Here is a 10,377-nt window from a genome sequence, read left to right as displayed (position 1 = left end):
TTTTTTTTTTTTTTTTAAATTTCAAAAGAAAAGCAGAAAAAATGTGTCAGAAAGATTTATGCAACTTTCATTCATTCATCACTTGCACTGTCTCGTGATGAAAATAAACCTTTTTGTTATCAGAAAATTAAAAAAAATCATCAAAATAAAAATAAAAAATAAAAAGAGGAAAACAAATTCCCTCCTTTGCAAGTGCGTTTGCTTTGTGTGAGAGTCTCTCTCTCTCTCTCTCTCTATTTCTCTCTCTTCTGGAAGTGAGGATCTTTGTTTGTTTGGTTCTGCAATCATAATTTCGTGATATACTAAATAAAAATGTATTCTCTTCTTCTTCTCTCTTACTTCTACTACTACTATACTCATAGACCCTACTCCTCTCTATGATCTTGCTCTCTTCTCTTTTCTTCTTTCATGGATTTTTCCTATTTTTCTCCCTAAATTTATGGGTTTTGTTCTCTTTTTCTCTCTTTCTCTTTCTCTCTCTGTGTTTGTCTCTCTAAACCACAATCACACTCAAAAGCACTTCTCTTTCTTTCTTTCTTTCTTCCTCAGAAATCTTTAAAGATTGGTTTTTGTTCCGAAACAGTTATCTTGACTTCAAAAAAACCAGAGCTTTAATCCGGGTTTCATGGCCTAAAGAGTGTTTCTTTCCTTCTGTCACATTCTTTTAATGCTTTTTCTTCCGTTGGCTTAAAAAAAGTTTCACAATTTCAATGGTAGTTTTGTCAATCAATCAATTCTGTGTTTGTGGGAAGAAGAAGAAGAAGAACAAGACGAGTGTGTGTGTGTGATTCATTCTACTCTACTCTGATTTTTTTCCAAAAGATGGCATTTTGGTGCATGTCTATTCTTCTCATTGTTGGGTTTGTATCAAATTCTGAAGCTCAGCTAAGCGATGAAGCCACATTGTTGGCCATTAGTAGAGAGCTTGGAGTTCCTGGATGGAGTAGCAATGGCACTGACTACTGTACTTGGGTTGGGCTCAAGTGTGGTGCTAACAACTCCTTTGTTGAATTGCTTAATCTCTCAGGGCTTCAGCTTAGAGGTAATGTCACTCTAATCTCTGACCTCAGAAGCTTAAAGCATCTAGATCTTTCTGGTAACAACTTCAATGGACCAATCCCTGCATCTTTTGGCAACTTGTCTAAGCTTGAGTTTCTAGATTTGTCTCTGAATCGTTTCGTTGGAGATATTCCTGTTGAGTTTGGTAGGCTTAGAGGCCTTAGAGCATTCAACATTTCTAATAACTTGCTCGTGGGGGAGATACCTGATGAGCTTATGGTGCTACAGAGGTTAGAGGAGTTTCAGGTCTCTGGAAATGGCTTAAATGGTTCTATACCTCACTGGGTAGGAAATCTGAGCAACCTCAGGGTGTTTACAGCTTATGAGAATGATTTGGTTGGCGAGATACCAAATGGGTTAGGTTTGGTTTCTGAATTGGAATTGTTGAATCTTCACTCGAACCAGCTTGAGGGGAAGATTCCAAAGGGGATTTTTGAGAAAGGGAAGCTTAAAGTTTTGGTCTTGACACAGAATAGATTGACCGGTGAACTCCCTGAAGCAGTAGGAAACTGCAGCGGCCTCTCAAGCATTAGAATTGGGAATAATGAGCTTGTGGGAGTCATTCCGAGGACAATTGGAAACATTAGTGGACTTACCTACTTTGAAGCAGACAATAACAACCTCTCAGGTGAGATTGTTTCAGAGTTCTCGAAGTGTTCTAACCTCACTCTGCTGAACTTGGCAGCAAATGGGTTTGCTGGAATTATTCCCACAGAGCTTGGTCAGCTCATGAATCTTCAAGAACTGATTCTCTCAGGCAACAGTCTCTTTGGGGAAATTCCTAAGTCGTTTCTTGGACATGGAAACCTAAACAAGCTTGATTTGAGCAACAACAGACTCAACGGAACTATCCCAAAGGAACTCTGCAGCATGCAGAGGCTTCAGTACTTGCTTCTTGATCAAAATTCCATAAGAGGAGACATACCTCATGAGATTGGAAACTGTGTGAAGCTGCTTCAGCTCCAACTGGGTAGAAATTACTTGACGGGAACCATTCCTCCCGAGATTGGTCGCATGAGGAATTTGCAGATAGCACTCAACTTAAGTTTCAACCATCTTCATGGATCATTGCCTCCCGAGTTAGGAAAGCTCGACAAGCTCGTGTCATTGGATGTCTCTAACAATTTGCTCACAGGATCCATACCACAACTACTAAAAGGTATGATGAGTTTGATCGAGGTTAATTTCTCAAACAACCTCTTGAGTGGTCCAGTGCCAGTTTTTGTTCCCTTTCAAAAGGCTCCAAATTCGAGCTTTTCGGGAAATAAAGAGCTTTGTGGAGCGCCATTGAGCTCTTCTTGTGGATACTCTGAAGATCTTGAACATTTGAGATACAATCACAGAGTCTCTTACAGGATTGTGCTTGCAGTGATCGGTTCTGGTGTTGCTGTCTTTGTATCAGTCACTGTGGTTGTTCTTCTCTTCATGATGAGGGAGAAACAAGAGAAAGCAGCGGCTAAAAACGTTGATGTTGAAGAAAACGTTGAGGATGAGCAACCGGCGATTATAGCGGGAAATGTCTTCCTTGAGAATCTTAAACAAGGAATTGATCTTGATGCAGTTGTGAAAGCAGCTATGAAGGAGTCAAATAAACTCAGCACAGGAACTTTCAGTTCAGTTTATAAAGCTGTTATGCCTTCGGGGATGATTGTTTCGGTGAAGAAACTCAAGTCAATGGATAGAGCCATAACTCATCATCAGAACAAGATGATCAGAGAGCTCGAAAGACTCAGCAAACTTTGCCATGAACATTTGGTTAGACCGATCGGGTTTGTTATATACGAAGATGTTGCTCTCTTGTTGCATCAGCATTTGCCTAATGGTAACTTAACTCAGCTGATTCATGAGTCCACCAAGAAACCAGAGTACAAACCCGATTGGCCAATGAGACTGTCCATAGCTGTTGGAGTAGCAGAAGGTTTAGCGTTTCTCCACCATGTCGCCATCATTCACCTTGACGTTTCCTCGAGCAATGTCTTGCTAGACTCTGGTTACAAAGCTGTGCTTGGGGAGATTGAAATATCAAAACTATTGGATCCCTCCCGAGGCACCGCAAGTATTAGCTCAGTTGCAGGCTCCTTTGGCTACATTCCTCCAGGTATAAAGTCTTTAATTTGTTTTTGTTACAATAGTTTCATTAAGAAATCCAACACCTTCCCTTGTTTTATTCCGCAGAGTATGCATACACAATGCAAGTTACTGCACCAGGGAATGTTTACAGCTACGGAGTCGTGTTGCTTGAGATTCTAACCTCAAGAGCGCCAGTCGAGGAAGAGTTTGGTGAGGGGGTAGATTTGGTGAAATGGGTCCATGGAGCTTCAGCGAGAGGAGAAACACCGGAACAGATACTGGATGCCAAGCTTAGCACCGTGTCCTTTGCTTGGAGGAGAGAGATGCTTGCAGCTCTGAAAGTTGCATTGCTTTGCACAGACATCACACCTGCCAAAAGGCCAAAGATGAAGAAAGTAGTTGAAATGCTTCAAGAGGTTAAGCAAATCAAATGAGCAAATGAATGATGATATATAGTTTCCTTTGGTGACAGTTCATATACAAAAAAAACGCATTCCTATATATGCGTGCTTCTCCGCTGTGTATTATATAGAGTTTTATGATGAATTGATCGCTTATGGTTGATTTGCATACCTAGTTACTCAAATTATAAATTAGATCATAGAAGAACCAATGTACATCTTGTTGCTGTAGAATCAAAAGAATCTTTAGATTACAAGGCCACGTGAAAACCAGATGGCCTTCTTCAACTTTTTTACACATCACACCAAAAAGAAACAAATAAATTGGATAAAAGAATAAGTGACAATGCAAAACAGGAGATACAAATTAAAAAAACCTACGAGGAATGATCTAAGCATAGCCCGACGGAGACAATTCCGATTTATGATGCTAAAGAATCTAAAAGAACGCAAACTCAAGACTTTGAAAACCAAGCAAACCTAGCTTTGTTATGTTTTGTTTGAGTTCTTGACTGGAATTCAAAGCCAAACGTGGTTTGGATCCTGCCGATGATCAACAGCCAGCAGCTTTAAGGAAGTTGTCGTAAGGGCTTGAGGCTGGCAATCTAAATGCTTGTGGGTTATTTTGTAGTTCTGCAAAGCACTGTGTCTGAATAGTTCCCACTGGGGTTCTTGGCGATTTCATGCCGAATTCTTTCGCCAGTAAAGGGACTTCGACCTAAGCAAATTTATTGATCAATACAAACCAGAGGCTAAGATTGATATCGTGTAAGACAAAAACCAGAGGCTAAGATTGGTTTCCAAGCAGATTATCCAAATTCAGTACACAATATAAAAGACAGTAAGTTATCGCTAGGGCATACATACCTCAGTATAAAATGTTGAATTGATCATAGGATGAAAAGTTGCGGTTGTGATCTCTTCATCATGTTGTCGTGGAGAGCAAATAACAGAACTTTCATGTCGTAGCTGAGAATTCAAAAGACTCGAGATCTTCTGCTGTTTTCCCATTAATAGATTTTCACAATGAAGCGTCATTTCTTTGTATGAAGCATCAGCTGCAGTATGGAAGGATATTCTACCCACTTGACGTGTTGTCTCAACGACCTTCGAAAAACAAAAGAAGTATAGTTTGTATTGTATGTTACTTTTGGTGATGACTTTGCAATCTAATTTCTAAGAAGAAGGAAGAAACATGTAACTTACAGATTCTAGAATTTGATTGACGGTCAGGAGGTCTGGGATTTCCGAAACTGTTACAGGATTATTCTTCGTTACGGTTTCAGAGCCATCTCCAAATTCTTGATCCTCGTGAGAGAAGAGTGCCGCGTCCTAGAGAGACAGACACAAAATATTTCAATACGATGTTCCATCTTGAGGTTTTAAGAAAACTATGGGAAGCAGGATAATTAACTTGTTACCACCTTTTGAGGTTTAACGTCTCCGGAATAGGTTTTCTGAGTGTCTTCTAAAAACCGGGTTCCAAGTGGACATGCATCATCTGGCATGAATTCAATGAGCAACTGCTCCCGCATTTTGTCCATTTCAGACTGGATATAGTTGACTTTTTGTTAGTTTGCTATGATTATCAATTGATTTACCAGAATATAGAATGCTAGCTCGGGTAGAGTAATTTGGTTGGGAGGTTGTGACAGAAAATACTTACATTGCACATTTCTTCTAAGCTTTTGACAATTTCATAGACGAGAGTTCCTCTGCTATGCTCAGTAGAGACTGCTATATTGGAAAGAGTATCTAAAGCTGAAGAATCATCTTTTTCGCATCCGTAAGCAACTTTGAGCTGATCTGAATTTACAGCCTTCAACTTGTGATCGTCAACCAAGTGCAAGAATGGGTCCTGAATCAGGCAGAAGAGGAAGTTACAAAGACAAGGGGAAGCAATTTCTCTGTGTCGTGCAACGATTCCAAGAGAAACAAAAACATCAACATGGCAACATTTTCACCAGAATGATCAACGTACCCTTGGTCCCTGAAGTGTTACTTTTGTGAAATCCGCCAGAGAAAAAAGATTGAATGCTTTTGAGGAAAACAGAATCATTGATGCAGCCAGAGTAAAGAGTGACCTTCGTCGAGATGGAGGAAGTGGTCCTGGAATAGTAGGAATAAGGGTCTACATCAAAATTTCCATACCAAAACCAAGGATAAAGGTTCAACTCAGGGAGGAATCAACACATATGCAAGCTCACCTCCTTCCATTAAAGAAATATCTCGCAAAGAAAGTGCCATTTGGAAACTTCGAATCAAAGCGTCGTGACTTGAGTTCTGAAAGATACGAATTTTGTGATATGTCAAACAAAATTTTGTACGCAAATAATTCATAAGGCGATCTAGTGAGGCTCTGCTCATAGATAAAAAACAATAAGAAACACTCAGATGCAGAGGTGGCAAAAGTATTGTGATATATGAAATATATGTTACCTTAACACGAGAGAACAACAATACAAGACTGTAGGTGTTAGCAATCGCCTCATAATTGTCTGGTGTATTTGCCGGAGATATGGACTGCGCCCAGATTGATGAAAGCAAAAGACCTATCTGGTGACTACTTAGCCTTATATAAACAGCATCCTGAGGAGCATATACGAAATAAAATTAGAGTGGGGATTGATCCAACGTGTACCTAAGAACTGTAAGCATGTATATAATTAGAACCGTAGTTAAAGTAGGGTACAAAAGTTATTGCGGTTTCAAGAGGCTACTTGTATTCATTTATTATATATACTTTTGGTCTTATCCTGAATCTTATGTTGAGAGCCTTGGGGATATTTTCTGACTTACATATATATATATATAGATATAGGCCTATAGGGTCACATTTATCGTCAGTAAGAAATGTACTACTCTTCTAGTAAGTTTTTTCACAAAAAAAAAAGGTTGCAAGGATGTACCAGTTCAGAGTTTAAAAGATCCACAGAGTTATCTTCGAGTGAGGTCACTGGTTGATTCCAATTGCTATATGCCTGAATGTATGAAGATTTCAATCTGTCAAGGATTTCCCCCCTATTGCTTCCAGATTCTTCCTCAGGCATTTCCTTTTGGCTCTGATCAGAAGCTAACATTGATGAAAATTTCTCCTTCTTCAGCTTCTCGAAAAGGGCTGCTGAGGAGGAAAAGACAGACGCGGTCCTTGAAAGTGAACGAGGAAGACCCATTCCTTTCTTAAGATCAGTAGTGGTCGAGGAAGGACGGGGGCATACTGAGGTTGGTACCAGCACAACAGAAAATATACGGTGTGCGCCAATCCGTGTTTTATGATCAGGATGGACCATAGCTTGAAGTAACTGATGGAATAAGGCCTCGGGGAAAGCCTGAAATGAAAAAAGTAATAAAAGCTTAGCCATTTTCATTAATATTGGTCTAGTCTCTCAACGACAAGAGAACACATAATACTAGATGTTACAGGGAAGTTGCCTTGTTTTGATATGACAGATTTGGTATAGAGGCTATAATTTGAGCAGTGCGAAAAACAGCAGCAATTGTGGTTCTTGCTACGTTTGTGACAGCTGAAATATTCTCCAGCATCGTAGCCATAGCATCCAGAATTGGGCCAGCGTCTCCAACCTTTGAATTTGACAGATCAGTCTCACATCTCTTAAGAGGAATATACGAAGAGAAAGAACTAGCTCTTAGAAAGGTAGTAATATACCTTTTTTGTTAGTTGGACGAGGCACTTATCAACAGCTACACTGACCATTCTGTTACAGTTTACAACGTCAGTTCCCAGATTTGCTTCATCTACAGAAGAATGCATGCATTTTCTCAAGTGCCTCATGATATCACTTATTGCGCTGACAATTGCTGCTGAGTGCTCAACTTTTGCATTCTCAGCAAGGGAGGAGGTAACCTCTAAAATGTTGAGCTGCATGCTTGGCTGTTTAAGCACACTTTTATGATCAAGGTGTTTAATCAACATAGACAGTAGAAAGTGTGTTCTTTGCCCTGCAAAATTGCAGAACTATTTCAGAGCACTGATCATGTGGGAAGGAATGAATAAAAACTATCGAGAGCTTAATACCAGATATTTCCATCAAAAACTGTAGATCCCTTAAAACAGGGAATGCAACCGAATTTTCTGTTGACCATAGACAGCCCTCGTCAAAGTAACGGAACAAAGACTCAAGTATACGTCTCATGGTTGTGGCCTCTTCACCTAGCTTGGCCATGTTGCGTAGGCAAACTTTGGACCAAAAGCTAGGGTCCAAGGAATCTTCCCTGAAAAGAAAACGATATGTTGAATAAAAGAAAAGAACCCAAAAAGGTAAACGGTAAACACAACTGAGGTGAGAAGAATTTACATTTTGACATTTAGTTCACCCTTGTCATTCACAACTGTTCTCCAAGAAGGAACAGTTATGAGGGAATCTGAATAAGCGATATGACCTTCGTTTTTTAAGACTTCATCCACCCATTTTCTGCCACTATCATTAGCATTCGTTGATATTTTGGGGTGACCGTAATTTTCCAAGACTGCTGAGACAACCTGCCATGCAAATATCGAATTTATCAGTTAACAGATAATAATATCCACTACCTAAAACTCTACTAAGATACAATTCTAGCCATAAGATCCCAACTCCCAGTTCTATATAAATTAACCACGACTGGTAGATTGTTATGGTATTTAAACCTTTGGCCAAGAAACCTTGGAAAGAAATTCTGACAGAGTAATCTTCACTTTGACTGTTGTTAGATACCACATATCAATTACTTTCGATGCAGGATAACAAATCATAATATATAGGAATCCCGAAACCAAAGAATGCCTGTGAAGATAACAAAAGAAACTAGTGCATAACCTGAGAGTTACTTACATTGTCAAAGTCGCTGGGGATATGAGAGTATTCACCCATCAGCCAAATCTGGAAATAGATAAACGGACCAGAATGCATCAGAAGATACTTCTAGATTTACAATAATGAAGAATAGTATCTACAGAAGCATAAAAACATAACCGAATTACCATCGCTGAAAGTGCTTGAAGTCCAGCTGCACGGAGGCTCCGTGATCTGTTATCATCCCCACCTTCCAGTCCTAATTGGCACAGCTTTGGGAGAAATCCTTCTAAGTTAAACAGGGAACTACCATCCTTCTGAAAAATTTGGTAGCAATCATGCTATATCATTATTACATATGTCCTTGACCATTCTATCAGATAGCACCCCAACGCGTGGCTACAAGAGAATTCTATCAAATATGTAAGAAGCGGACCTGATTATTCACAAATTCGAAAAGAGACTGACATCCAACTATCTGCATTTCATCTTGTCGACTTTGATCCAAAAGAGCTTGCACCGTTCTTAGAAAACCACTAGAAAAAAGAGGCCTGAAAAAAAGAACAAAGAAAGAACAATCAAGTTACCGAAAAAATATTCCTGCTTCCATAAAAGGTTTACAGTTTTGGGTAAATCTCTTGCGTTCTTATGCTAAGCCAAAAATTATCTTAGACATAAGAGAACAAATTGAAGTGTTTGTAAAGAAAGCAAAAGAAGGATGACCTCACATTTGCTCCTTACAAGTGACCAGAAGCCTTCNTTTCCAAAAACAGAAATTGATCAAAAGGGGAACCCATTCATTGTATATAACCCAGACTCCCCCGAAATCGAATTTACACAAAAAGTCTGATGNAAAATTCTCATTCCTCAATTCCTTGTAACATCTTTGTTCCAGAGAATCTGATATCTGTAAAATCGTAAATTTCAACAACAGAGAACTGAATTTGGGAACACAGCAATCTGAAAACATTACTAAGACGAGTAATTTGACTCAAATATATGTGCTGAAACCAAATGTCAAAGAAATTGCTAATATTCCAGTCCAGCAGAAGAGTGTTTTTTGAAAAATAAAGTTGTTAGACTTGGCAGGGATAAATTATACCTTTGGCATACGCACAGCATTCTTTGCTGCATATTCACATAGTTTTCCTATCTTCCGGTCATTTGGGCCCTCCTCCTGTCAGAAATGTGAGCAGTGATAAGTTAAACCAACCCACCAAGACAACCAAGAGGAAAGCTCCAGTTTTCTATTATAGTGCCAAAGAACATAATGTCTCAAAGCGAAATGAAATGCAGATAGACGAACTTTAACATAGAAAAGGGAAAGGATGCAAGGTTAAAAACAAAAACTAACAGATTGCACAACTAACTACTCATGAATTCATCATTGAAAGGTCACTACAGCCAAAGAGCGGCTGATTTAACAACTTTGTGTTTCCAACAGGCAATAGCAATGAAACCATCAGTTATATACCCTCTCAGTAATTCAGAAACGAGAAGGAAAATCAAAATATGGGAAAAAGTACAAACCTGATTACGAGGGAAGATATCAGCAATGAGCTTCTTGTACCTCTTGACAGGCTGTCTAGACCTTGCACGGAGGGCAGGGCAAAGAATGCAAAGGCTACCACAGACAGGCAAAACTTGCCTCGAGATCACACCCGAGACTGAGCTCATTGCCTCTACTGTCAGATTCTCGTCAAAAAAAAAAAAAACGATCAATCAAAAGTCCTGATGAATCAATTTACTACGTGTAAACCCTCCCTTCCCCTCTTGATCCACCGAAAAAGCCCTAAAGCTTCCTCGGGCAAGAAGGAAAACAGAGCTCGATGATTCAAACGAGGCACTCCTTTCACAAACACAATCCCCTTCCTCCTGAAGAATTTCCAAAAACAGAAATTGATCAAAAGGGGAACCCATTCATTGTATATAACCCAGACTCCCCCGAAATCGAATTTACACAAAAAGTCTGATGATCACAAAATTTCAACAAACCCCAGATGAAAAAAGTACCCAAATTGATCAGGAATTTCAAAGTAATGCTGAAAAAAAAA

General features: G+C 39.3%; 3 protein-coding genes across 4 annotated transcripts; 1 reads left to right on the top strand and 2 right to left on the bottom strand.

The window, feature by feature from the left end:
* On the top strand, nucleotides 194–3,701 carry LOC104793094 (leucine-rich repeat receptor-like tyrosine-protein kinase PXC3). The gene is made up of 2 exons (XM_010519370.2): nucleotides 194–3,157; nucleotides 3,235–3,701. The coding sequence occupies exons 1-2, from the start codon at nucleotides 823–825 to the stop codon at nucleotides 3,561–3,563; spliced, it is 2,664 nt and encodes an 887-aa protein (XP_010517672.1). The 5' UTR covers nucleotides 194–822; the 3' UTR covers nucleotides 3,564–3,701.
* LOC104699388 lies at nucleotides 3,760–9,082 on the bottom strand. Of its 2 annotated transcripts, none has more exons than XM_019226777.1 (17): nucleotides 9,047–9,082; nucleotides 8,760–8,874; nucleotides 8,512–8,640; nucleotides 8,363–8,410; nucleotides 7,847–8,031; nucleotides 7,567–7,763; nucleotides 7,198–7,490; nucleotides 6,963–7,112; nucleotides 6,440–6,859; nucleotides 5,970–6,119; nucleotides 5,738–5,813; nucleotides 5,512–5,639; nucleotides 5,197–5,388; nucleotides 4,955–5,080; nucleotides 4,737–4,862; nucleotides 4,398–4,637; nucleotides 3,760–4,248 (listed from the first exon to the last, which is right to left on the bottom strand). In XM_019226777.1, the coding sequence occupies exons 2-17, from the start codon at nucleotides 8,805–8,807 to the stop codon at nucleotides 4,084–4,086; spliced, it is 2,673 nt and encodes an 890-aa protein (XP_019082322.1). In that variant the 5' UTR covers nucleotides 8,808–8,874; nucleotides 9,047–9,082; the 3' UTR covers nucleotides 3,760–4,083. The 2 variants fall into 2 exon arrangements, with proteins under 2 accessions (XP_019082322.1, XP_019082321.1); XM_019226776.1 differs by having other exon boundaries at nucleotides 9,052–9,076.
* Nucleotides 9,061–10,310, bottom strand: LOC109133376. The gene is made up of 4 exons (XM_019246426.1): nucleotides 9,854–10,310; nucleotides 9,426–9,500; nucleotides 9,135–9,230; nucleotides 9,061–9,078 (listed from the first exon to the last, which is right to left on the bottom strand). The coding sequence occupies exons 1-4, from the start codon at nucleotides 9,998–10,000 to the stop codon at nucleotides 9,061–9,063; spliced, it is 336 nt and encodes a 111-aa protein (XP_019101971.1). The 5' UTR covers nucleotides 10,001–10,310.

The sequence above is a fragment of the Camelina sativa genome, chromosome 6 (genome assembly GCF_000633955.1).
Source record: "Camelina sativa cultivar DH55 chromosome 6, Cs, whole genome shotgun sequence".
Lineage (NCBI taxonomy): Eukaryota > Viridiplantae > Streptophyta > Magnoliopsida > Brassicales > Brassicaceae > Camelina > Camelina sativa.
This window is presented reverse-complemented; position numbering and strand designations above follow the sequence as displayed.

Bases quoted from the DNA above. Each gene is read 5' to 3' on its own strand.
- LOC104793094 (XM_010519370.2), top strand. From the start codon at position 823: ATGGCATTTTGGTGCATGTCTATTCTTCTCATTGTTGGGTTTGTATCA. The intron at 3,158-3,234 runs GTATAAAGTCTT...TTTATTCCGCAG, and splicing joins CTTTGGCTACATTCCTCCAG to AGTATGCATACACAATGCAA.
- LOC104699388 (XM_019226776.1), bottom strand. The intron at 8,641-8,759 runs GTCCGCTTCTTA...CAAATTTTTCAG, and splicing joins TCGAATTTGTGAATAATCAG to AAGGATGGTAGTTCCCTGTT. The intron at 7,113-7,197 runs GTATATTACTAC...TCAAATTCAAAG, and splicing joins TCGTCCAACTAACAAAAAAG to GTTGGAGACGCTGGCCCAAT.